The 25,287-nt window shown below is 36.4% G+C and overlaps 1 protein-coding gene across 1 annotated transcript in view; it reads left to right on the top strand.

The window, feature by feature from the left end:
* TPO (thyroid peroxidase) overlaps window positions 1-24,837 on the top strand; it is a 36,797-nt gene extending 11,960 nt beyond the window's left edge. Inside the window, exons 6-13 of the mRNA XM_036379808.1 lie at window positions 2,565-2,771; window positions 8,165-8,680; window positions 14,163-14,421; window positions 14,946-15,116; window positions 15,829-16,066; window positions 19,680-19,888; window positions 21,192-21,362; window positions 24,582-24,837. Of these exons, the coding sequence (XP_036235701.1) occupies window positions 2,565-2,771; window positions 8,165-8,680; window positions 14,163-14,421; window positions 14,946-15,116; window positions 15,829-16,066; window positions 19,680-19,888; window positions 21,192-21,362; window positions 24,582-24,742 (1,932 nt within the window). The 3' untranslated portion in view covers window positions 24,743-24,837. The remainder of the gene's footprint in view (window positions 1-2,564; window positions 2,772-8,164; window positions 8,681-14,162; window positions 14,422-14,945; window positions 15,117-15,828; window positions 16,067-19,679; window positions 19,889-21,191; window positions 21,363-24,581) is intronic.
* Window positions 24,838-25,287: the final 450 nt, after the last annotated feature.

Below are 25,287 nucleotides of genomic sequence, written 5' to 3'. Positions count from 1 at the left end.
CATCAGTAAAGGAAGTATCTGTATAAAATTCTTCAAAAGTGTCTGTGGATCTTGGTTAAGAAGCCAGTGGCTTTGCTAAAGCATAAGTTCAGCCCCATGGTGAGAGATTCCCTGCCCCTGGCTGGGGTGAGCCCATAGCGCAGTGCAGGGGGCACTGACCTTCCTGAGGGGCAGCCCAGTACTCCAAAGAGCTGTAAGGGAGAGAGGCAGGACAGGAGCCAGCCAAATGCCTGGCCTGGCAGGCACCAGGCAGCCAGCAGACACAGGGTGATGATTGCTCAGGTAGAGAAAAGGTGCACACTGGACCTAATTCTGACCTTCCCGTGATGAAATTGCAGATACAAGGGAGGCCTACAACGATGCATGCTGCCATGGCAAGAGGCAATGGTAACAAGTTTTTCCAGAGAAAACTTTGCCTTGAAACAAGAAATTAAATTTGTTGTGAGCACAACAAATGTTGGAAAAGGTTTTTGTTGGAATATGGATTCCAGCCTAGAGAACTTCTGGCATATCCGCCATGGGAAATACCCAAGATCTGTCTTCATGGGGCTCTTAATAACCTAATACCTGCTTTCAATTTAAAATTGCACCTTGTGGTCTCCAGAATTTCCTTCCAGCTTAGATTTTCCAGCGGTTTTATGATTCTTTGTTTTAATAATTCCCTTTATTCAGGGAAGAAGGGGAAAAAGGTTGGATGTTAACTAAACAGGTATAAAGCACAGGGACACGCTAGCATGTGTGGAGGTGTGTGCATGTATGCCATTCCTCATAGGCTAGCAAGCCTCAACTGAACAAGTATTGCTGTCAAATCATGACTTCATTTGTTAGCTTGTCAAACTTACTGATCTTAGAAAGTATTGCAATATTTATGGATTATAGCACCTCATATACTTTAAAAATAGCAGACCTGCCATAGAGAGAAGTTTGAAAAAAGAGCATTTGCACAGAGGACTGGGAGAAAAATTCCCCAGTGCAGCATGCAATGATTTGGGCTGGATTTAGAATTGGTGATTTGTCATCATTGCTTTGAAACCTGACTTTTAATGAACTCAAAGTCTTGCTATTTTAACCATTGTATGTTTAATAAGGATAATCAGGAGAATTTAGTGTTAATGTCACCTACAACTCATGTTATTAATTAAATAACATTGTCTCTAAGTTGCACAATTTAGCACTCAGAGATGAAAACCTGACATTTACACAGGCAAATTTCCAGTAGATAGTACAAACTGCCTTTTTCTAGATTCATTAGGCTAAATGCTTGTAAAGCAAAACTCTCTTAAAAAAAGATTATATAACTGTACCGAATCTGATAATCAACATCTGACCATCAGCAAGGTTCTCTGCTTTGTTTTGGAGCAAAATAGGTAAAACTATTGTCATAACTGTTTTTTCTTTTTTTGTGCTTTTAGCTATCTGATTATATTCTTTCAAAAGTAACATGAAAATATTGTGAAAGTGATAGATAAGTGCGAGGATTATTATAAAGCAAAACAGTAATAAGAAAATTTTACTAATTTCAAGAAAATGTTTGTGGCCACCAAAGCTATTAAAATACTGATCTAAAAATTTGGATTCCTGATGAGCTGTAGGTAGCTTGCTCTTGACTATTTCAGTAAAAATCCTGATGTTCCTAAGAAGTCCCATGTTGCCTGTTGTCCTTACCAATTCTATTTAACTGAACCTGCCCTATGCATTCATTATATAGCCCTTATATTTATTACAGGCTCTGTCAGTCGATTTTATGTGCTGCCTTTCAGTTGCTTGACTTTCAAGGCAGCTGCTATTTGCCAGGGAATATTTTGCAGCATGAGGGAGGAATCTGTGAACAATGATTCCCTTAACATCTCCACAACATGAGTGCTGACTTTGCCCTTATGGTTTTTCTTGGTTATTAATACAGGCTGGACACGTAGCATAGATGTCTCTATGTGCTCCTCCTCAGAGCATCTGTATCTCTGTTCATCTTGCACAGAACTGCATCAGAAATATTTTTTTGGCTTCTCCTCACCTGGGAAAAGGAAGCTGAACTTTCTGCTACCATTTGTTTGCAACCTACCTCATGTCGTGGGCTGCATAAGTTCTTTCATTTACATATGGAGCCGCTCAAACTTTCTGAGTATCAACAGTGATTTGAGATTTTCCAGCAAATCCTTTTGTTTAAGGAGGAGAAAACAGAATAAATAGAAAGAAAACCTTTGGACTGTCGAAAACAAATGTGTGGTTTTCAAAATTGTCTGGAAAGGAACAGATCAAAGATACACTCCTCACTGTCAAACGTATAGAAAAACTCAGCTGAAATGTCCTTGAAACTGCTTGTGACACCTTGGTGTCAGCTCCTGAACAGAAATAAGAACCTGGTAGAAGCTGGATTTTATATTGTTGTTGGATTCTTTATTTTGTTTTAGTTTGGTTATAGTCAAACTATTAGAAGCACTCTACAACATAAAGTTGGGGAAGGGGAAGATAGATTTTATCACTGTCCTCTCTACTTTGTAGTGTTCTATCACTTTGTGAGAAGTAAAAACTGTTTAACGCTCAAGGTAAATTGGTTCTCTTCTCAGGTTCGTGAAGTGACAAGAAAAATTATTCATGCACCTAATGAGGCAGTTACTGAAGACAGCCTGTATTCTGATATCATCATGGTATGGGGACAGTACATAGACCATGACATTGCATTCACACCTCAGAGCACAAGTAGAGCTACCTTCCTAAGCGGGATGGAGTGCCAGATGACTTGTGAAAAACAAAATCCATGTTTTCCAATAAAGGTAAGATTATAACTTAAATTCTTCAAGAGAAATTCCAGGCTCTAAACAGATGAGTAAAGTCAAGAAACATTAGAATAGACAATGATAGAAAAATAGAAAACAATACAACTATTATATGAAACAGGTAGACATTTAATTTTTTGATTTAAGGTTTATGCTGCAGAGACCTTACTGGTCTCTCCCAATGTTATTGTTCTCATGCTTTGAGGTTTTGAGTTCCATTTGGGAATATAGCAAAGTAGTCATTTACATTTTCAGTCAGATTAAATGAAAGGATCTTAATGTTAATCATTGAAAGCAAAGATACTTCTCCCAGTTAATGCAAACTTTCAAAGAGAGCTACCTTTTCAATGTATGTATAAAAATGATCTCCGGGGAGCTGCTGAAACCTACATACATCACATCTTTGCTTTGAGCAGATGGAAAACATGAGTTCAAAGCCCTTGTTAAAGGGCTAGGAGAAACATAAATAGGTATAAATTTAGGATACTCTAATTTTGATCACTTAATTTAAAAGTATAGTCCTTCTTTCACTCAAAAAATTGAGTAGCAAAGTAAAACCATGTTTTTGTTTCTCAAAGCACAGCCTGTCCAACTCAGGCTACAGGAAAGCCCCATGCTCATCACAGCCCTTGGCAATGTTCAAGTGAGAGCAACCTAAATTGCTTTACTTTCTGTTGGAGCTTGATTATTGACCAGCTTCCCTATGTACTGCCATGTAGGGCTTCTGTCAGAATAGAAAACCGTTTTTGCCTCAGCAAGCTGTAGTTGATAAGCATTCCACAGTCTCCTTTTGCTTTAAGTGCCTCATTCCTCTTTCATTAAATGTAGAGGAAAATATTTGGGTAACTGTAAAGAGAACCAAATCAGGTTGTGTTAAAAGGTGGCTTGTCTTCCATATGGTGGGAGAATTTAAAATACAGGGAAGGTTAAGTGAAATTAATAAATTACTAGAATTTGACCACAGGCAAGTAAATCTAGACCCTCTCACCCTGGAGATATGGACTTTTGAAAGTTGCAAACATATCTTGAGAGCATTCAAAAAGAAAAGAGGTTTCTTAAAGAACCCCATTCTTTCAGGTAGTGAGCAACAGAGAGCACTGAGTAACCTGAATCAGCCACAACAGCTCTAATTACTAAAAGTATGCCATAGTTCTGACAAAAATCTCTAGTTTACTGTGTTTTAAATTTCCATCTGGGACATGATTTTTTTTTTCTGTTTATGTTTTTAAGTAATAGTCTTAGAAATATTCCCATTCCTAAAGTCTTACCAAGAGAGGCTAGGGTGGACATCCACTCCCCGACCAGCAGTGCTTTGTATGATGTGAAGATGGATCCATCTGAAACATACACCATAATATAAGTTTATAAAAGATATATTAAACATAAAACTCCCTGTTTTAAAGTCTGTTTTCTGTAGCTATAAAACTGCAAAAGTCTTCAAAAGTCATTTGTGTTTACAATAAATTCTTTGAAATAGCATGACTAGTATTGATTTTTAAGTGCAAAACCCCCACATTTTTTATTACTACATGGATTTTTCGATTGAGAGGAGACTCATACTGTTTCACATAACTTGAATGAAATGTGGATCACAGGGACCACAGTAGTCTAATTACTGAACCCTGACTAATTCAAGTCTCGAAATCCCATCTACTTTAAAAAGGAGACAATATAAGGGATTTGTAAAAAAGAGACAACATAAGGGATTTTTAAAAAAGACTCCAAGGCTAACATTATTCATATGGTAGAGGCATTCAGTGCAGAGGGATAAAAGGTGCACAGATTATTATGGCATAGACTTGCAAGTGGATCCTTCAGTGCTCTAAACAAGGCACAGACTTTGGATTTCTGTCTTAGAGCTGTGATGAGGTTCAGAGAGCATGTTTCAAGGATGCTCTTGAAGACAAATCATGTCCACATGTACTAAATGTATCACTGAATATTTAATGTGTAGCTAAATCTAGCACTGGATGCTCGTCCTACTCAGCAGTGTAGCCCAGGAGGAGGATGGCTCAAGGCTACCTTCGATGTAGCCACAATTGGCCATGGCAGGGGACATACAAAGAAATTCAGTCACAACCCTGAAAGTATTAGATACATTTCCAAACTTGTGACCCGTTTACATGGTTAATTTTTCAGCTCCATTTTGTTATAACCTGTTATTCACAGCTTTGATGGACAGATACAAAGATGGTTGTTCTTTTGCTTTTATATGTTCAGAAAAAGAAAGGGCTGTTGCAGTACATGCAGTAAATAGTGTGACCAGAAGAGCTAATTTTTGAACAGTGAAACAAAATGCTATTGCCCACTAGAACTACTCTTCTTTCAGAATTATTAACTAAATAAATTTCCACATAGTAAATATTTGGAAAACTGCCACAGTCTGTTTTATACATTAATTTTGCGTATGAAGAAAATATGGCTGGTTTCCAATGGCAGTGAAATCAATAGCATATTATACAGCAGTGTAGACACAGAAGCTGCAGTTTGCACTCTTGCTGTTCCTACAAAAGCAGCACCCAAGGGAGAATCCACCCACAGAAAAGGACAACTGTGCCTGCAGCTGCACATCCTCTCTGGGGGTTTCAGCAGGGAGAGGAGGCTCCTGACTGCACAGGTTAGGGACTCTGCCTAGAAAATATTCAGTCAGTGCAACTCAATGAAGGATCAAAAGCTGCAATAGTGCATTGATATTAATAAGAAGTGTAGGTAAATGATTCATAGGTTCTCAGGAACCATTGTGATTTTCTGTTCTGGATATTTTTATAATAAATGCTATAGAATTTCTCTCAGAAATTCTCACATAGAGCCTGAACATTCTTTTTGCTGTATATTTACAGGGTCCTCTAATGGGAAAAAAACCCCAAACCCACTAGCTTTAGCTTACACTTCTTTTATAACAGCCTGACATGCAGTACAGGGTTGTAGAGAAAACTTGTCATTCCTCAGATTATTATTTCAGGTTAGGTCTGAGACATAAAGAAGCATTAAAAAGACTTTCATAAGAGAGCTACTGACTTTATTCAGTATTAATTAAGCTGCTGCTGCTAAGATAGACACGAGGCATACAGTTAGCATGATGCAATCCAGAAAAGCTTACAGTTTACCTGAGTAAAAAAAGGTGGAAAAGAAATAGAGTCACAGAAAATTGAGGTGATTTGAAAAAGGTGACATGTAACAGGACAGGTTACTGTCTCAGGTACAAATAGATCAGTCATCTGCACTCAACAACCAGCAGAGTTCCTGCCTTCTTCTTCTGTTTCAGAAGCAGCAGCTTGCTGTCAGATGAGATCATGGACTCTTCTTCAAGCACTAATATTTTCCTTTTTTTAAAACTTTCAGAGACCATAAGCTAGGTTTTCTTTTAAATCTACAGTAAAAAAACCATTTACAAGGTCATTTCCCACAGGATGAATTCACAATAAGCAAGATTTTTCTTTAACTGAAATAACAGTTTAGAGATTGCAGTACACTTAAACAATTATTACCTTTCATTTTCCTTCACATAGAAGAATTTCACCATAACTAGGTTTGACCATGCATATATAATAACCATTTAAATTAACATGCAGCTATACAGGAAAACTATTGTGACCAATCAAGGTTCTGTTGCAATTTTTTCCCTCTAGAATTATACACAAAAAAGAATCACATTAATTTCAGTAATTAGTTTTGAAAATAAATGTTACTCAGTACCCATTTCAGCAGAAAAGGGTCTCCTTTTTCACTCAGATTATTTTTAATGTCTCTAAATAATAATAGAAGGAACCTCTATTTTATACATTCAGCTGTTGGCTGCAAAGTACTAATCCTATGAAAAGGGAAAGGACAGCATAATGCAGCTCTGCCAGTCCCTTAATGTTCATTACTGCTGGTTTTTCTCCACTGGGACCAAAACAGATTGAATTGAAATTGCAGAGGCAGTTAACTAAAGATTATCCAGTATGAACTTTATTCAGTGTTTATATGTTTTGCTGTGAGCCTTGCTGTTTAACAGCATAAAGGCATCTCCTACATTCTTTTCTCAGTGATATCTGAATTCTTCCTGGAATATCTCCTGATGACTAGAAGCAGGACACACTCAAACACATACAGGGCTGTGGCTGTCAAGTTCAGATATTTGTATTACGAGATGAGCTGCCTGCTTACATTACCAGCTGAAGGGAAAAAGAAGCCACACTAATAGCAAAAGACACAATAACAAATGCTAAATAGAAAACACAAGACAGAGAAATTACTGATTTCTAAAATCAGTAAAAAAATTACTTGTTTTCTTCAAACATAACCTACCTTGATTTGCTAAAACCTAGGCAATGAAGAAATAATGGTAGAATTTCTTTACCAAACAAAATTAAACCATTTCGTAATGTAAATGATTTGTTGTTATCAATCTCTACTGACATGAGCTCTCAGTAGTAAGAAGATTTTACTTGGTATAACAAGTGAGGTAATGTTAATATATAAAGTTAATTAATTTCACTCCAAATTTACTTTGTTACTGTTAACCCCAATTTAATGACTGTTCTATCTTTGCAGACTGATCTCTGCATTATTAGAAAAATGAAGAAGAAATTACATCATATATGCAGCATTCACTGTCTTCTGCCGAAGAGTTCTGAAAAATGAAAAGCAAGCAGATAGAATACAAATTAGAGTTAGCTCAGGTGTCTGTACAAAACATTTATTTTCTCTTAGTCAGATTTTTGAACCTCATTATTTGACCTCAGTGTCTCAACTGTGTGGGGTTCAAATCAATAAAGGACTGGGCAATCTTTCATTTAGCCAAGTCTATGTGCAGCCTTTGCTTTTTATAAAGATGGTCAGAATTCAATAATTGTAAGACAACTGTTGCAGCAAAATAATGCAGCAGAAGACTTGTGGGGGAGTGGTAGAAAGCAGAATGAATATTTACGTCTGTCCTTTTTAGTTAGGAAGCTGGATTAGAATTCAGCATTGAACCAAAGCTTTTACAGAGTGCTGCTGCAGACACTGAAACTCCTCATGATGTTTTGATGCATACAGGTAAACCTGCTGTTTCAGTTGTTCTTCAGTAGAACAGAATTTGACCAGCTGTTCATGTCTTCACTCTGATACATTTTATGATGAATTTTCATTGTAAAGCCAGACTGATTTAGATGTAGATGTATTACATCAATAGCTTGTGATAGAGTAAATATTTCGGGGTTTATTTGTCTCTGCTTAAAAAAGATTCATCTTTTTCCTTCAGTCTAAAGAAAAACAATCTATACATATTTAGAATATGTCACTCCAGTAGATGAGGTCTGAGCAATTAAAAACTGAGAGAGAGAAGGTAAATATTTAGACAAGACTCAATTCAGCATCCACAGCTGTTCTCCTCACCTCAGAAAATACCCTTGTTTTGTATGCAGGTAACCACCAATGATACATTATCTGCAGGGATGGATTGCCTGCCCTTCTACCGCTCATCTCCCGCATGCGGCACTGGTGATCATTCTGTTCTCTTTGGAAATATATCTGTGCTAAATACAAGACAACAGATCAATGGCTTAACTTCTTTCCTTGATGCCTCTACAGTCTATGGCAGTACCCCTGCTGTTGAAAACAAACTGAGGAATTTAACAAGCAAAGAAGGACTTCTTAGAGTAAACTTAAAGTATTATGATAACCATCGGGAATACCTGCCTTTTACAGACCAGATCCCATCCCCTTGTGCACAGGACTTAAGTGCAAGTGGAGGTGAGAGGGTGGAATGTTTTCTGGCTGGAGACAGCCGCTCCAGCGAGGTGACATCCCTGGCTGCCATGCACACGCTGTGGCTGCGGGAGCACAACCGCCTGGCCCGAGCCCTCAAACGCATCAATGGCCACTGGAGTGCGGAGACCGTCTACCAAGAGACACGCAAAATTGTTGGTGCTCTGCATCAGGTGGGCTGCTTGCTTGCTTTTCTACACACTGCAGTAAATATCTCACAACAGAGCTCACAAAGCTTCAAACATGCTTCTGTGAGGGCTTTTTGAGATCACGTTACCTTTTCTTTCCCACCTATTTCGGTGCTTCAAATATGGCATGTTTAAAGTTGGTTTTGCTTTCCACTTTCTAAATGCAATGTCCCGGTGCTTAGTCTGTCTAGGCACCTTAGTGCTCTGATTTTCATGGCAGTTGATACATATTTATGCAGGCAACTCTAATGTCTGTTTTGTCTATAAAAGAGGCTTTTTCAGACGCTTTTTTTTTTTGCCTTTTTTTTTGGTCAGGGAAATTATTTAAAAGTAATATATGTCTCTGTATTTATATAATGCACAAAATATTTACTTTCTCGCAGGTGTATCATAAATAATAAATCCTCCATGTAAAAATGCCAGTGAAGTTCTCAATGAAGTAGTAATGCACAAACATCAGGGGCTACTGTTGACAGGAGATAGCAGGAGAAATAAGAGTGGGAAAATACAGAAGAGTCCATAAGAATGTTTATATTAGACATGTTTTCTGACTCTTACAGTGTATTTTGTTTTCAGTACCAAAGGAGACTCTTTTGAAGATAAATTGGGGAAGGATGCAATAAAACTTCACTTTTCTGATAAAAAAATTTCCCTTTCTTCTGCCACAATTTTTAGACAGTGGAATAGAATACGAAGCATTTTCCTTTAAGAAACCACCTACATTTTCCAATGCATTGTTACTTGCACTCAAAGCCATATAGCTTCAGACAAGTAACACACTTTACTGTATTTAGTCAGGTCTTTTGAAATGTTTGGCTTTTTGTTTGCTTTAACCAAGTCAGCTCCTCTGCCATAAATATGCCATTTTCATTAAAAGAATGGCATTGACGAGTCAGAATAGTTGTTAATACTTGTTAGAAGAAAATTGCAAGTCCAAAAGTAGATCTCTGTCCATTTATACCCTTCTGGTTTGCATTCACAAACATAATGGCCTGAAAAAACAGCTTTTTGCAAGGTACTGCACTGCATGGATCAGCACTGCTCATTATCTCTGCTGGTATCACAGACTAATGAGATTTGCCTGTGGCTCATTAGAAATGGGTTTGAGTTATCTCTAGCTGTTTTAGAAACATTCATTCAGGACAGATAATTGGAGTATCTCTATTAGTGTAGTATGTTAACTGGCACACTAATGACAGCTCTGGTTGAACTTACCTTGAGATTTCCACGATCAAGTTTTGCTTCACTTGCTAGACATTTCTAAAATTCTCTTTTTTCAGAAGGAATACTTTCAAGCATGAGTCCTGCCTGTGGGTGTGTAATTATAGAGAATTGAATAAAAAAGCCTTTTCTTCTTTCTAGAATAAAGAAGATTAAAAAAAATCTATTTAGACCATGCTTTTCTTCCTGGATGTTTTTCTGGCACCTTAAATATGTCTAGTGACAAGTATTTGATAATAGAACCTTGACAAAGTTAGCAAACATAACAATTGTCTGTTGATATCCTGCACAAAACAAGTTTTTTTTTGGCTGCATTATACAGTTTCACTGTTAGGGAGTAGTAACTGTCCTTTCTATTTCATGGGAATGACACATGCTTAACTTTATAAAGTTAATATACTGCAGTACACAGTGTTAAAGACACATATTCTTATTTACCTCATATTTTGTGAAAAAAAAACATTTTTTCACTGTCATTTAATATGTGAAGAAAAAATGTTCAATTATGCAATTGCTAGTCTTAACATTACTATCTCATACATACGAAGTTTGCACACACCTATGCTGCTCTTTCTGGAGACAGTTTCCTTTGATGTGCCATTTGGATTATGAAAGATGGATTATTTGGCACTAGTCAGATGGAGCAGGACTTCTGCAGATCAATCTGAATCCAATTCTCTTTGATTTATTACCAGATTTAGTACCAGAGAACCATCTCTGAATGAATGCAGTTGCTCCCACTTAATCCCAATTTTAGGTGACAATTGCCTTTAGTTTTCAGTGTACATGTAGGTGTTTATTTCACTTCCCTCTGCATCTGCTTGTGTTCTCTGAGCATCTTGCATGGTCCAAGGCATGGGTTGAAAGTGGTTGAAAGTCTCTCTTCTGAGACTTACATAAATTAACTGCTTGGATGTGAAATTAGATGATTAGATAGCTCCTCTCAGAACTTGAAATTATAAAGAATAAATAGATAAACAATATGTCTTATAAAATAGTATGTACTGAATAATGTCAGACCTCATGTTTATAAAGTGTATAGTTTAGACTATTAACAAAACTATAATAATGTGTTCATTTTTTTATTAAAAATTGAACTCTTGTAAAATCACCTTTTACCCAAAAGTTTAGGACTTCAACATCATCTTCATCATCTGTAAATCCTTTAGTATGTTCAATGAGAACTGCAGACTAACCATGCACAGCACTTTAATGAATTAAACATGGTTGCTATATTTGATAGTTCTCTATTTTTTCTGCAATCTTTTCCAAGTGCTGAAGCTTCATTTAATTGGCACTACACTATCTCAGTGAGATATTATTCCTCTGCAGTTATAGCTGGCCAATGGCAATGACAAGACACACTTTTGGCCTTACTCATCCTTATGGTGGTTCACATATTTTTATATTCACTCTTCCAACCTTGTTTTTTGTTTTCCTGTTCCAACCATTGTGCCCCACTCACACCTACTTTGGGGTATACTTGTAGAGGCTTTTGAAAGGAAAGTCTCCTGAACCCTATGAAAAGTGATAAGAATTTCTGGATCTTTTGCATCTAATTGACAATAATGTTTAGCTGTAATTCTGCCTTCTGAATGAGAAGAGTGTTGTCTTTAAAGTAACATCCTGTCTGACTTGCAGTATCCTATTGTTTAGAGGTCAGGATTCAATTACTTTTTATGTAAACAGTGCACATGGGATTCATGATATGATGCAAAATCTATACAAAGCCTTTTCTGACTCTCAGATGCTGTTTCTATCTGGATACTTACCAAATTATTGGCAGAATTGCTAAGAAATTAGTGTTTTATTTTCTCTGGTATGACTAAATGAATAGCATTTAAATGATCTTAATTTCTCAGTTAATATATGGTTATATAGAATAAAAAGGTCATATTAAAACACCAAGCATATGGGCCTCTGTTTAAAACACAGCGCTCATTTGTCATAATTTTCCACTAAATTAAACTGTTGGAACAATAACTGTCATGAGATAGTAGAAATATTGATGTTACTGATTAAAATTGTTTTCTTCATGAGGCTTCTGCAGAGTTTGGATGTGATGCTATGAGGTGATGAATGGAATGTAGCCTAAGAGGAATTTGGATTACCACTAATCTCATAAATGTGACAGAGTTGAGACCATGCAGTAACTTGCAGGTTCAGACTTAGGATATCCACATACATTCCTTATGCTCCTGCAAACACACAAAAGTTAACATTTTTTTAACAAATAGACTCAAAGTAAGTCAGAAATGATGGAGCCATTCATTATGCTAGCTTTCTTTCCCATAGAGTCACTTGCTGTCTGATTTTATTGACATATTTTGTAACAAGTACATTCCTTTGTTTCCACAAGAGAATCTCATTTAAAGAAAGAATACTCTACTGAAAGAAAGTACTGTGCTTATTTATGAAAGCAAATAAACATTTTATGTCATTATCTGAGAGAAGGAACTGCATGCAAAAGAATTTTAACAAAAATAATTTTGATGCTTGTCAGCTGTTAACATCTTCTTTCAAATTTATATATGTGTCAGTTCTAGGAACTTGTAGTGAGCCTTTCCTTGACTTCACACAGACAAATTTGTCCATATCCAGATACTACACAAATGCTAGATGCCATTTCAGATGGGGTTCTTTGGCAGATTCCAGTAGCAGTATTGTATTCTTCTGTATTAGTAACAACTTTAGCCTGTATGGTCTAAAACTCACCTCTACTTGATGGAGCCTCATTTAGCCTTTGGAGGTTTCCATCAAACAGATGCCTCTCCTAGTGGAGGGTAGGCAGGCATAAGACCCCTTTTTACCCTTAGCCTTTTAATTTTTGTGCCTTGAAATGGCAACCCCTCTTTCTCTATCAAGGAAATTAGAAATGAAAACATTGCCTCTGGAGAAAATGTAAAATCTGAGTTGCCCTTTCCTTCAGGGAGTCCAGCCTTTCTGAGCAGCTTAGCTAGGGATTTCATTTAAAATGAGCCAAAAAATTAGTCATGCCAGGATTTTTGTATCCATGACTAACCTACTCCTCCATAAGGTCTTTGATTGTAAAAACTATATCTAAAATTAGAACTGCTGTCTTGCAAAACCTTTATGAATAAAGCAAAATATCATCTTTTCAAATGACAGTGTCAGTATTAGTTTCTTGCAATAATTTCATTTGTTTCATATGCTGCATTAAAGGAGATGTAAAAGGGATTCTAACATACTGTCTTTTATATATTTTGTTCACTGAACAACCTAACCTGAAAACCTAAACCTCTACTCTCTGAGAAAAGTGATCAAATTGTGGAAAGGTTTGCTTGTTTGTGCTCTTTGCCTAAAATAAAAACACAAGTTTTTTATAAGGTCGTTTTTATGCCAGCTAGTTTTTCAATATGCGCTATATCAAGTTCAAAGTACATTTGTCTGTATATTTATTGCATATTATATTGAATCTATGAGGTATTTTATTGAGTTCATTATGCTTCATATTTATCTCATATTGCTTTATTGAGTTCAGCATAATCTTTAACCTATAATGCATTTTCATTTTATTTGGTATATTAGAATATTTTCCCCTCTTTCCTTTTGTCATGATTACTCCTATGCTTTTCCATGCCACTATAATATTATTACATTATAAAAGCATTTGACAGAAGGTGTTTATCAGTCTTTTCATTTTTGAAGTGTATTTTTTAGAAGTCTATAAATTGGTTTAAGTTTAGTATAAAATGTCTACAAGGAGATTTTGGGCACCAGTATTTTAAAGCCTCATCATTTCAAATAAAAAAAAAACATAAAAAGAATTTTTGTCACAAACATATGCCTGAAAATAGCATCTGTTCACATTAGAAAGCATTCTTGAAAGATATTCTAGTTCTTCTTGCTTTCATTGCCATTTTTAAGGCCACTATAACTTACATTTTTAATCTCAACGCACCTCCTGTGAGCTGGATTACCCCGGTGGTTTGTAAATGAGCAGCCCTGGTAATCTTTGCTCAGGAGGCTTTGGTCTAGCATGTATGGTAAGACCTAACAGGGCCTGACTGTTGCACTGCACTGAGCTGCACCACCAATTCTCTCTGGTCATATTTGTCCCCTTGATGCAAAAATAAGACTGATATTGTTTTCCAGGTAATACTGCTCTTACTTATGCCAAATGCTTGGGCATAGATGAACAAAGACAAAAAGCATTTAGCACCTGGGATTCATTACTATTCATCTATAGAAAAGCTGAAATATGTTTCTTTTTCTTTTCTTTCAGATTATTACTTTAAGAGATTACATTCCCAAAATCATTGGTCCAGATGCTTTTAATCTGTATATTGGCCTTTATACAGGTTATGATCCCACAATGAATCCTACAGTTTCTAACGTATTTTCAACAGCTGCTTTTCGTTTTGGTCATGCAACAATCCAACCAATAGTAAGGCGATTGAATGCACAGTATTTAGATGATCCTGAACTCCCAAATCTTCATTTGCATCAAGTTTTCTTTAGTCCCTGGAGACTCATTAAAGAAGGTATGGTCTTATTTAAACTGCTTCTGTTGTTCTTTGGTCTTTTTCTCACCAGAATACTGTAACTTTTTTCAAAGTTACTTATCCTGAATTAGGAATTGGAGCATTTATTTAATTAAATTATTTTTTAAAGTTGCTGACTGGATTCCAGAGCACTAAAAAGAACTTGAATTATTATTCTCAATTAAATAGTTGACAAAATTGGAAGAACATTACTGTCCAGATCAAGCCAGTTTGGTATATTAGCAATAGGAAGATGAGTGATGATGAAGACATTTCTGGAATTTTTTGTGTATGAATTTATTAACAGGTTACAAGTTCTTTTATACCTGAAGAAGACGAAGCTCCTCCTTCATACCACTATTACTTTTTTTTTAAACTAAAGGAGATTTTTGCATGCGTCTGAATGTAAAAACCTATGTGGACAAAGTTCTAAAAACATGGAAACACATATGTATTCACATTTGTTATGAAAGTTATAATGGTCTACATATATGCTATAATAGCATCATTTTTTATTTTTAAAGGAGGCTTGGATCCTTTAATAAGGGGTCTTCTAGCACATCCAGCAAAACTACAGGTACAAGATCAACTGCTGAATGAGGAGTTAACAGAAAAACTGTTTGTGCTGTCCAATAATGGATCACTTGATTTATCGTCATTGAATTTACAACGTGGCCGTGATCATGGACTCCCAGGTCTATTGATTTTTCTTGAGTTTTTCTTCCAACTGGTAACTGAAGTATAACTGCTTATATTTGGGATGTGACTGTAAACTTTTAAATAGTAGCTTTAGTAATCAGAAAAGTCACTTAAGTCTCTTTTAAAATATACATTGCTAATATTCTTGACTTTGATGGAAAGTATTTGACAGTTTTGAGATTAAAACCAGATTAAAACCAGCTGGAACCAGTTCTGAGAAGTGGGGCTTTCTGCCTGAAGCAGCCACTCCCCATCAGCAGGCTGTCCCCAGCCTGTGGGATAGGTCAATTCAGGCACAACCTCACCAGCTCCACCAACCACAGAAGGTGTTGACAGATGTCTTCAGGAGTGCTATAGATGGCTTAGTTAGGTACACTCTGCATTTTGAGAAATATTACATGTTTTTCATTGTTTTTTGCATTAGATTTTTTACTCCAGTCAGCCCAGGGTAAGATTGAACTAACAGTCAAGGAGTTAATAGCCCATCAGGCCATGGATAAACCTGCTTAGAGAAAGACTGCTGGAGCTTAGTTCAGATCCTGCCATAATTTCTCTCATCAATTTAATCAGTAATAGTAGACCTTTTTTATACTTAACTGTCTATGACTATGATCAAGATTGTCAAAATCCAGTCCTTATAAATTTTTACATTTCATATATCATGTCTAATAGACAAATCTAATCTTCCTTTAAACATCATATTTGCAGGTTATAATGAATGGCGAGAATTCTGTGGCTTGCCAAAACTGGAAACTCACACTGACCTGAACACAGTAATAACCAATCCCAATGTCACTGAAAAAATCATGGAATTCTACCATAATCCTAACAATATTGATGTTTGGCTTGGCGGTCTCATGGAAGACTTTCTTCCAGGTGCTAGAACTGGTCCCCTGTTTGCATGTATAATTGGAAAGCAAATGAAAGCACTAAGGGATGGTGACCGGTGAGTTTATTACGAGTCAAATTGTGTAGCAATGGAGATTTTACAGCCACTTAAATATGCTTCAAACAAATCATTCTCTACCCCTTGCACATTTTTGTCTTAGCTCCCTCAGTTTTGTCGGGTGAGCTTTTGATTATTCTTCTTTGGTACATAGTCTCAATTCCAGATGACATGGAATTTGTTTTTATGGTACTGAGGTGACCAGCTGTGCACTCCTGCTGAAAATGCAAGGTGCCACCAGAAGTTAATTGTGGCAGGGGCCAGTAACTCCTGCAGGGATGGATGTAGTACAGTGCAAACTTTATTCCCCCTGAGGGCTGCACTGGACTCAGGAGCTGGAAGAACCTCAATATTTTTCGTTGGCAACTGCAGCAAAGTCAGAAGGGATAGGAAAAAGCTGTAATTCAGTCCTCATAGAGGGGATAAAAAAAACACCACATACTTGGCCCTATGTGAATTGGGACTGCAGAGTGTTCCCAGACTTACCTCATTGGACACAACACAGGATGTCAGTTCAACCAATCCTGCACAAGTGCCACCAGGATCTTGTGCCAGTACAACCCTTCATACCAGAAAAGCAGGAGGAATGCAGCTTTAGGTCACAACGGGGCACAAGAAGCTGTTTATATCTTGCTTCTGCTCATGAAGCAATTAAAAAACCAAACATTTTTTATTTCTGTCATGTACTTGTGGCAGTAATTTTGGATCTCATGAGACAACTAATTTAAAACTGCTCACACCATGCTAGCAGGGGTGTTTAAGTACTTCTGGTCCTTACAATGACCTTTAAGCTCCTCTTATAAGTCACTGTTACGGAAAATAACCATTATGGAAATAATCATCCAAGGCAGAATTTAAATCTGAACTTTAAAAAATGTTAATTAATTAGCTCACAAGAAAAAGCAATGCTAATCATAAAGGTAACATTTTATTTGCAGAAACTGTATAGACAACAATCATTCTACTCATCTGTGTTAAAAACATGGTTGAAAGTCCTCTGAATTGTACAGGCATACTTTTCCCTATCTGAGGAAGGAGTATCTTTGGAAGTATTTTCAGCCTCCATTCTATTATTCAGTACTTTACACAGTTACTTAACATTCAGTGTCTTATAATGCTACCTGCATTAAATAAACATAAGCCTAATTTATTACTTTAACTCCAAATTGAGAAAAAGAGAGCTCTAATAATGAAAGAATTCCCCAGGTTTCTGCCACAAAGTTTGCGGCAGTTAACGTAACTATGAAATGGTATTCCATCATGAATAACAAAGAAACCACCCAAGAAAATTTAGAAGTATGTAACAACATGTTATAGTTGTCACATAATAAGAATAGAAAAGTGTCTGGTCTAGGTAGAGTGTTGGATGTTACCTATAACTGCACCAGGGACACTACACACACTTGATACCCCAATTGACAGGTCTGTATGCAGGGATTTAAAAATAATTCTTCTAATGTACTCTTTAAGTTCAGAAATCAGGACTACCTGGAATTGTCATCTGACTGAACTCTGAATTCTGATAGCCCTAAATAATTTTTTCAGTAATCTCACAAAAAATAAAAGGTTTTCTTCTTTCTATCTACTAAATTCAGGCACTGTCTTAACCACATCACCTGAAATAACTTGTTTCTGATCCATCAGCCTTCTTCCACCTTTTCCTCCTCTGAATATTTTTGCAATCTCAGTATTTGAAATATTTGGGCAAAACTTCTGAAGTTTGGACATACTTTGCATAGGGATTTGGTCACCTGATGCAGAAAGAATGGAAAAAACCAAAATGTTTGTTAAAGTAAACACCTATCTGTTGGGTATATTAAAAAATCATTTTTCATTTAGGCCTGTAGATAAAACTGAATTTTGTGATGAAAGTAGAATAGGTTTTAATGTACATTAAAGGGGATGTGACAGATGTAGAGCTGAGTGGAGAAATGTCTTTGATAGCTTTGGTTATAGGAAGGGGCCTTGGAATCATGAGAGAGGTTTCAGGATGCTCTGAGTAGTTTAGGAACAGTTTGCAGCTGAGGTATAGGGGGAATTTCTTTCTTTTTTTCCCTTTAGCCCCTTCATCTCTCCTGCATTTCTTGCCACAGTGCTGCTAAGGTATGGAACATTTGTTCCACCCCTGGTTCTGGTTGCCTCCTCCTTCAATGTAGGCAAAGTGGGATGGGTTTTTTAACAAATTAGGCTTCTGAATGTAACTATTGGCCTACAAATAAAGCCAGTTTTCCAAAATTTCACATACACTCACCTTATCCAGCAGGTATGCTTCTTTTGGCAGCAGGATCCAATTTGCCTTGAAAAGCCACCCTAGGGCACACGGGTAGTCCTCATCCTCCCCACAACATAAACACAACTATCAGAATTTCCACTTGTATGGTACCTTTACAGGCATAAAAATCTTCAGATCTTCACAAAAATCTTCAAAGTTCATAAAAATCTTCAAATACTGCACATGTGCCAGGTTTGCTTAGAGTCCACAGTCAATATTGCTGTTCTGTTTTATTCAGGAAAATATAAACACAAAATCACAGACTTTCTAGAAGCCTCAGCCGTGAGCCCCCTGTATTATGGATCATAAGCTCTCTGTTATACCTGAGCTCAGTTTCTACAGTGTGATCACTCCCATACTCTACTGCTGACTATGCTCAGGCATGTTACCACCAATCCTGCCTAGCATTTGGGAAAATCCTAACTGGCTTGGCCTGAGTACCACAGGGAACCAAGCAGTGTAGGAGTGCTTATCACCATTTAATTTACTAATAGAGATGTTAAATCAAGCTCCCCAGAAGTATTTTTTCCATTTATGACTCTTCTTTATATACAAATGTTTGTCTTTCCTTTTCTCCTCATTGTTTTCTTTCCTTTAACCTTTGAATGTATATGTGTATGCATACATATATATTTTATATAATGTCACCATTTAGTAGATATACTTTTGTAGCACCAACTGGCTCCTCCGTTCTGACGCCACACTCCTGACAAAAATAAACAGGTCTTGTCTGTTCCAGACAGTCGTCTTAGCTTACTTTTTGTATGATCAAAACACTAACTACTATCTTATGTTTTTCTACTATAATTAATCTGCACATCTACAGGTTTCTTAGCAAATTAAATGGTCCTAGTTAACCAGAGAAGCATTCAACAATGCCTGTTTTCCTAGCAACCATTCAGTAAGAGCAAGCAGAATTCAAAAGCTTTGGTATGGGGAAATCTATTATGGTTACTCCTCCCAGTCTTCTGTAATTTATGCTTTAACAATTTATGAGTGAACAGCACATATTAGTGTGCATAGGAGTAAGGATCCAGTCCAATCAAGTCTGTGTCAAGTTTTTGTCTCAGGATTGTAACTTTTTTGTGGACCAGTTTAATCAATGAAAAGCGATTCTGTTGGCTTTAACACAAGACCCGAGTTGACCAGCATATCAGACTCACACTAGCCTTTTTATGACTGGTTCTGTATGGTCATGGCGTTTACTCTTATTATTGTTATATTCACCTATTTTTACTGTAATTCTTATTTTTGGTCTTTTATATAATGTACTGTGTAAGTAAGAATAGCCAGCCCTTTGAATTTGATATTTTCAGAAAAAGTTTATATTATTTTTTCCAGATTTTGGTGGGAAAATGATGAAGTTTTCACAGAAGCTCAAAAGCAGGAACTCAAAAAACATTCACTGTCCCGCGTGATTTGTGACAACACAGGAATTTCTGAAGTGCCAGCAGATGCCTTTCAACTTGGAAAGTTTCCACAGGATTTTAAGCATTGTAACAATATACCTGGAATGAATTTAGAAGCTTGGCAAGAATTTTATCAGGAAGGTAATCTGTAGTTACCAATAATTTTGGAGGGGAAGGGAGGGGCAGAGAGAGAAGGGGAGGGGAGGGACAGTAAAGAGCAGTTGAAGTACTGACCTTGGTTCTCATAGATCTTAAATTACTGGTCTGGGTGAGACCTTTAGTATTTCTATCACTTAGAAGTGGGATTATAGAATCATAGAACATTTTGGCTTGGAAGGGATCTTTATAAGACATCTAGTTCAACTCACCTGCAATGACCAAGGACATATTCAACTATATCAAATTTCTTAGACCCCTGTGCAATCTGAATCCAAATGTTTCCAGGGAAGGGGCATTCACCTCTCAGGATAACTTGTGCCAGTGTTTAAGTACTCTTGTGTGGTAATCACATATTCTCTGAACAGAGACAGACACAATTATCTCCCAGGATTTTCCTGGGAAGCTGTGAGAAAGCTCAAAGAAAACAATTCATATCTCTACTTGCTGCACCTGTTGTTGTGCACATGTGGAATGTGTCATGGAGATTGTTTACCAAAGAGTGATTTCTTAATTGGACTCTGGTGATGGTGTTTTGATTGATTGACCAATTAGGTCAAAGCTGTATCAGACTGTCTGGCAAGGGTGATGGGTTTTTCATATGGTAGAATATAGTATAGGATAGTGTAGTGTAGTAGCAGCAATAATAAAGTGATTGATCAGCCTTCTGCAATCATGGAGTCAATGCTCATTATTCCCAGTTCAGGGGATTGTTGCTACAATGCTCTTGCAAAAAACTTGTCCCTTATATTTAATCTAAATCATCCCTCTTTTAGTTTAAAAACATTACCACTTCTCCTCTTGCAAGAGGTTCTGGTTAAAAGTTTGTGCTAATCATTCTGAAAAGACTTAGCTAAATTAGCAGACTGCAAAAAGGTCTCCCTGGAGCCCTTTTCTTCTCCAGGCTGCAACAACAACAACCCCAGCTCTCTCAACCTCTCTCTTCAAAGGAAAGGTGCTCCAGCCCTCCAGCTCCAGCCCTCTGATTATCTGTGTTGCCCTACTCTGGACTTGATCCAACAGGTCCATGTACTTCTTATGTTGTAATGCTAGATTTGTGAGGATCACAAGTCAAACCTGTGGTATCCCATATAAATTCTTTTCCATAAATGAATAATGAAAGCTTTGATCACCTTAAGACATGTGAAAATTTTCACTGAAGTTAATGTTTATAACAGTAATGATGAATACCATCCATTTGTAAGTATAAGGGGATGTTGTAGTTTGACATGGGATATCAAAATGCTTAATGTTTTAAAAGCCTGTAATATAGACTTTCTATTTGTAGATGAACTATGTGGAACACCAAAGAGTGTGGAAAATGGTGATTTTGTATACTGTTCAGAATCTGGAAAATCTACAGTGACTTATACATGTCACTATGGATTTCAGTTACAAGGAGAAGAACAATTAACCTGCACAAGCAAAGGATGGAACTTTGAGGCTCCAGTTTGTATAGGTATCTATTATTATTTATTTATTTATTTATTTATGAGTTTTCTAACATCTAAAGTCCACCATAGCTCATCAGATGTGAATTCACTCCTATGCTTTCTGTAGTTAGCATCCTGGGGTTATAGGTGTAATAGCACAAAAATGTGACTCTCTCCAGAATCTCTATCTCAATTTCTACCCATCCTGATTCAGCAATCAAGTTGATGATCAGAAAATGGCACTAAAAATTGCCCAATTAAGCAAAAATCAAGTCTATTAACAGCCAGTGGGAGGGAGGGGGAGGAGAAAGTGAGGAAAAAGGCAGCAAATCAGAATTATACATTGCTTCCTCCTACATTGAACATAACAGCATGACAGATAGTTGCCATTTTTCTGGCATTGTTTCAATGGATGCTCTAGATAAAAGCTGAACTATGCACCACTAGGTCATGTGTCATCCTAATAATTTTAGGATGATAATAATTTTAGTAATAGTGAAAAAAAAACATTCTGTGGAGTGAATAAGTGAAATGAAGGAAACAATCACTTTAGGTCCAACCACTCTCCCAAACAGCTGGGAAAAGATTTGCCAGAAGTTAATTACTTCTGCAGGTACAAAAGTAGAGCAGGTGAAAAAATCAGCAAAAGGACATATTTCTAGCACATTTTCACAGGAAAACTTTTCTGTTATTTTAATAATTCTTTAATCTTCTCTTTTCTTTTTGCCTTTTACTGTTTAATAGAATAGGTTAGAAAGAGATTGTGGCAAATATTTCAAGACTATCACTCTTCATGTTATGAAGAATGAATTCTCTCTGTTCCCATTTCAAATGTGTGCTTTTACAATGGGGCTGTGTGTACATATATATGTATATATGTATTGGGTGTATATATATATATTCATATTCCTCTGCTTTATAAGAACATGAGAGAAAACTAAACCTAAAAAGGCTGTATTTCAGAATATATTATGGATGCTGGTAAAATAATTTGAGTGCAAGTGCTGCTGCTCATCCACAATAAAGTCTGCTTATTGGTATTTCTGTGATAGCGGAATGGAAAGCTCTTCATTCTAATTGTATACCTGGTACGGAAAAAGTCAAATGAAATTTGCAGCTTTTTCCTTTATTCACATCCTATTTATCCACTGAATTCCTCCCACATAAATACTATATAAAGAAATAAAGCTCTTAAATGAATTATAATAAAACCTTTTCAATAGATTAATGTTCTGGCAGTGAATGGAATAAATAAGTTAAATGAGTGAATCATTCCTTGTCCTAGTTTCTTTTAATATGTTTAGTAATGTAAACAAAAGACTGTATATCTGCTATAGGAAAACAAGCTGCTGCATATATTAAAAAAGCAATGCCTTTATTAAAGGAAAAACCATCAAAACCCACTTATGCAGATGCTACTTGAGTTTTACAGTAGAAAGCACTTTGTTCCACGCATGCCTGTGCAATATGTTCCCATTCTTTTAAATATTCAGCAAATTAGGGATAAATCAAGCAATATAATGAGGAGGATAGAGCTTAGCATTTCTGCAGATGGTTTCAAAATTATATGCTGCTCTGGAAAAGACAGAGTGGCTTGCTGGCAAAAGCATAGGATTCTGAGAGCTGTTAATTCCCCCTTACTAACTTGGGCTTTGACTGAAATCATTTCTATTGATTCAGGAAGCCATTTAGTGCTAGAATATGCCACCTTCCTTTATATTAAGTGATGTCATACTCCTGATAGATGACTATTTTTTGATTTAGTAAACTACTGCTCTCTGATTAGCAGGGTAGACTGGTCAGATCTGACATGCACTATTTAGTGATGAAGAAGTGTTAGCTACTTAGCAGAGAGCATGACTATGGATCTGCAGAAGTGGAAGTGGCACATTTGAATTACAGTGCAGGCAAAGGGGGAGGTTTTCTTTCCTGGATGATGATTAAGGCAGTGAACATTGACTCAAAATTTAGTTTTGAAGGGAGTAATACTCAGAAATCTTCATCCTGACCAACAGATTCTTTTCCTGCTTCAAAGAAGTGTTATGAAAGTTATTGTTTCTTAAGAGTTCTGAAGTTTTAGATTTTTCCTCCATGTTAGTCTTTTGACCATCTTAGTTGATAACTATCTTTGGGCACAGCTACTTTTTTGTACTAAAATTTGAGAGAATCAGGCTGATCCTATTTCCAATGATGGAAAGTGGTCTCAGTGACAATGGTAAACTAAGTCAGTAAAGACAGGTCAATTTCTAATACTGATTGAAAATAACTACTTATATTGAAGTAGCAGATCAAACATTGTGATAGAGAAGGAATGGAATAAAACCAAAAAGAGAAGACACTGAAGACTTGACTACTTGTCCACATATGGGTTTGCAATGCTTCACAGGACCATTGGTCAGAGACATTAAACAAGCTGTCAGATATACAGAACCAATTGGAAAGTACCTAAAATAACACTGGACACCTACTTTTAGTCAACTAAATTCAGTCATGCAAGTAAATATTACATAGAAAGAAGAAAGTTGCAAAAATATGAAAAGATCTCTTTCTTTCACTGAGTACTTTCTCTCCTGCACTGTTGTTTCCATTTCATTGCATAACCAGAAAGTGAGAGTGAAAGATCTTGAAAGGCCTCAAGAACAATATGTGTATGCACATTTTCCAGTGGATAATTGTTTATCTGCTCAACATTCTGCCAGGATATTGTCATTTTACAGAATTTATATAGCATCTTGAAACAACCATCCTTGCAGTGATATCACAAATTGTGGTTATAAATTTTGTAACCAAAGCTAACCTGAAAATTTGACCTCTCAAAATCATGCCTAGAAGTGTACAGAACTGTGCATTATTATTTTCACTATGTCTATAGAGCACAGGATGAAAACATTTATAGAGAAAGTCAAATCTTAGGACATAAACACATGCAAGAAGAGCTCTCAAGTTTAGGGTTTGCATTTTTGAAAATTCATCCAATTTCCATTTGTGGCTTTTTGAGGATTATGAAAGCAACATTTTTCTTCATAATCTCCAGCTTTAAAACAAACAAACAAAAAATCAAAACGAAGCAACAACAACCCTGTATTTTGTCCTTTAAACAGTAACAATACAGATTTTTATCATGTATCTCATTGAAAATGTACAATGCCTTTCATTTATGAATCCTTGTAAAAAGTGTTTATGAGAAATTAGTAATCCCTTTGTAATTTGTAATTGTTATTGATCAGAGTGTACTTATTTTGCAGACATCAATGAATGTGAAAATGAAATTAATCCACCATGCCATCCTTCTGCTATATGCATTAATACTAAAGGCAGCTACAGATGTCTCCACACTGATCCCTACAAGCTGGCAGAAGATGGGAGAACATGCATTGGTAATGGCTGTGAACCTACTGCCCAATAAAATGTTCTTTGTTCCACTTTACAATGCTGTATAAATTCATCAGATTACATTTTATTGAAGAGCTGTTAACATATGTGAAAAATCTCTACACAACCATGGACATAAAGATACAGATTCTGTAAATGAAGGTGTTGAATAAATAATTCTGATACATAAATAAGCTTTTCATTTCCATTCCTATTGCATATGAACCACTAAGTATTTCCTGACAGTGCATATGAGGAGGGAATCAAATTTGTCTCAGTTTCTCCTAGTCAGTATCTAAATTAAGCATTTAAATATTAACTAAGTTCTACTTGACACATTTCAAAACTGTCAACTCTTTCAGAGCTAGCAGAAATGACGCATTTTCTTGGGGTTTTCTACTTTTCAGCATGAATGGAAGCTGTATGGTAGAAGTTTAGGGGGAATATGAGCGCAGTTACCCCCTAAAGCTGAGCAATACCTGTTCTGGGGAAACCTCCATGAAACCTACAATTCAAACTCAAGTGGATGTGTATTTGCTTTATCTGAGTGCCCAAGGGAAACACACAATGTTTAAACCA

Source organism: Molothrus ater, chromosome 3, assembly GCF_012460135.2.
Source record: "Molothrus ater isolate BHLD 08-10-18 breed brown headed cowbird chromosome 3, BPBGC_Mater_1.1, whole genome shotgun sequence".
NCBI lineage: Eukaryota > Metazoa > Chordata > Aves > Passeriformes > Icteridae > Molothrus > Molothrus ater.
Note: the sequence above shows the minus strand (reverse complement) of the source record. Positions and strands in the feature narration are given on the sequence as shown.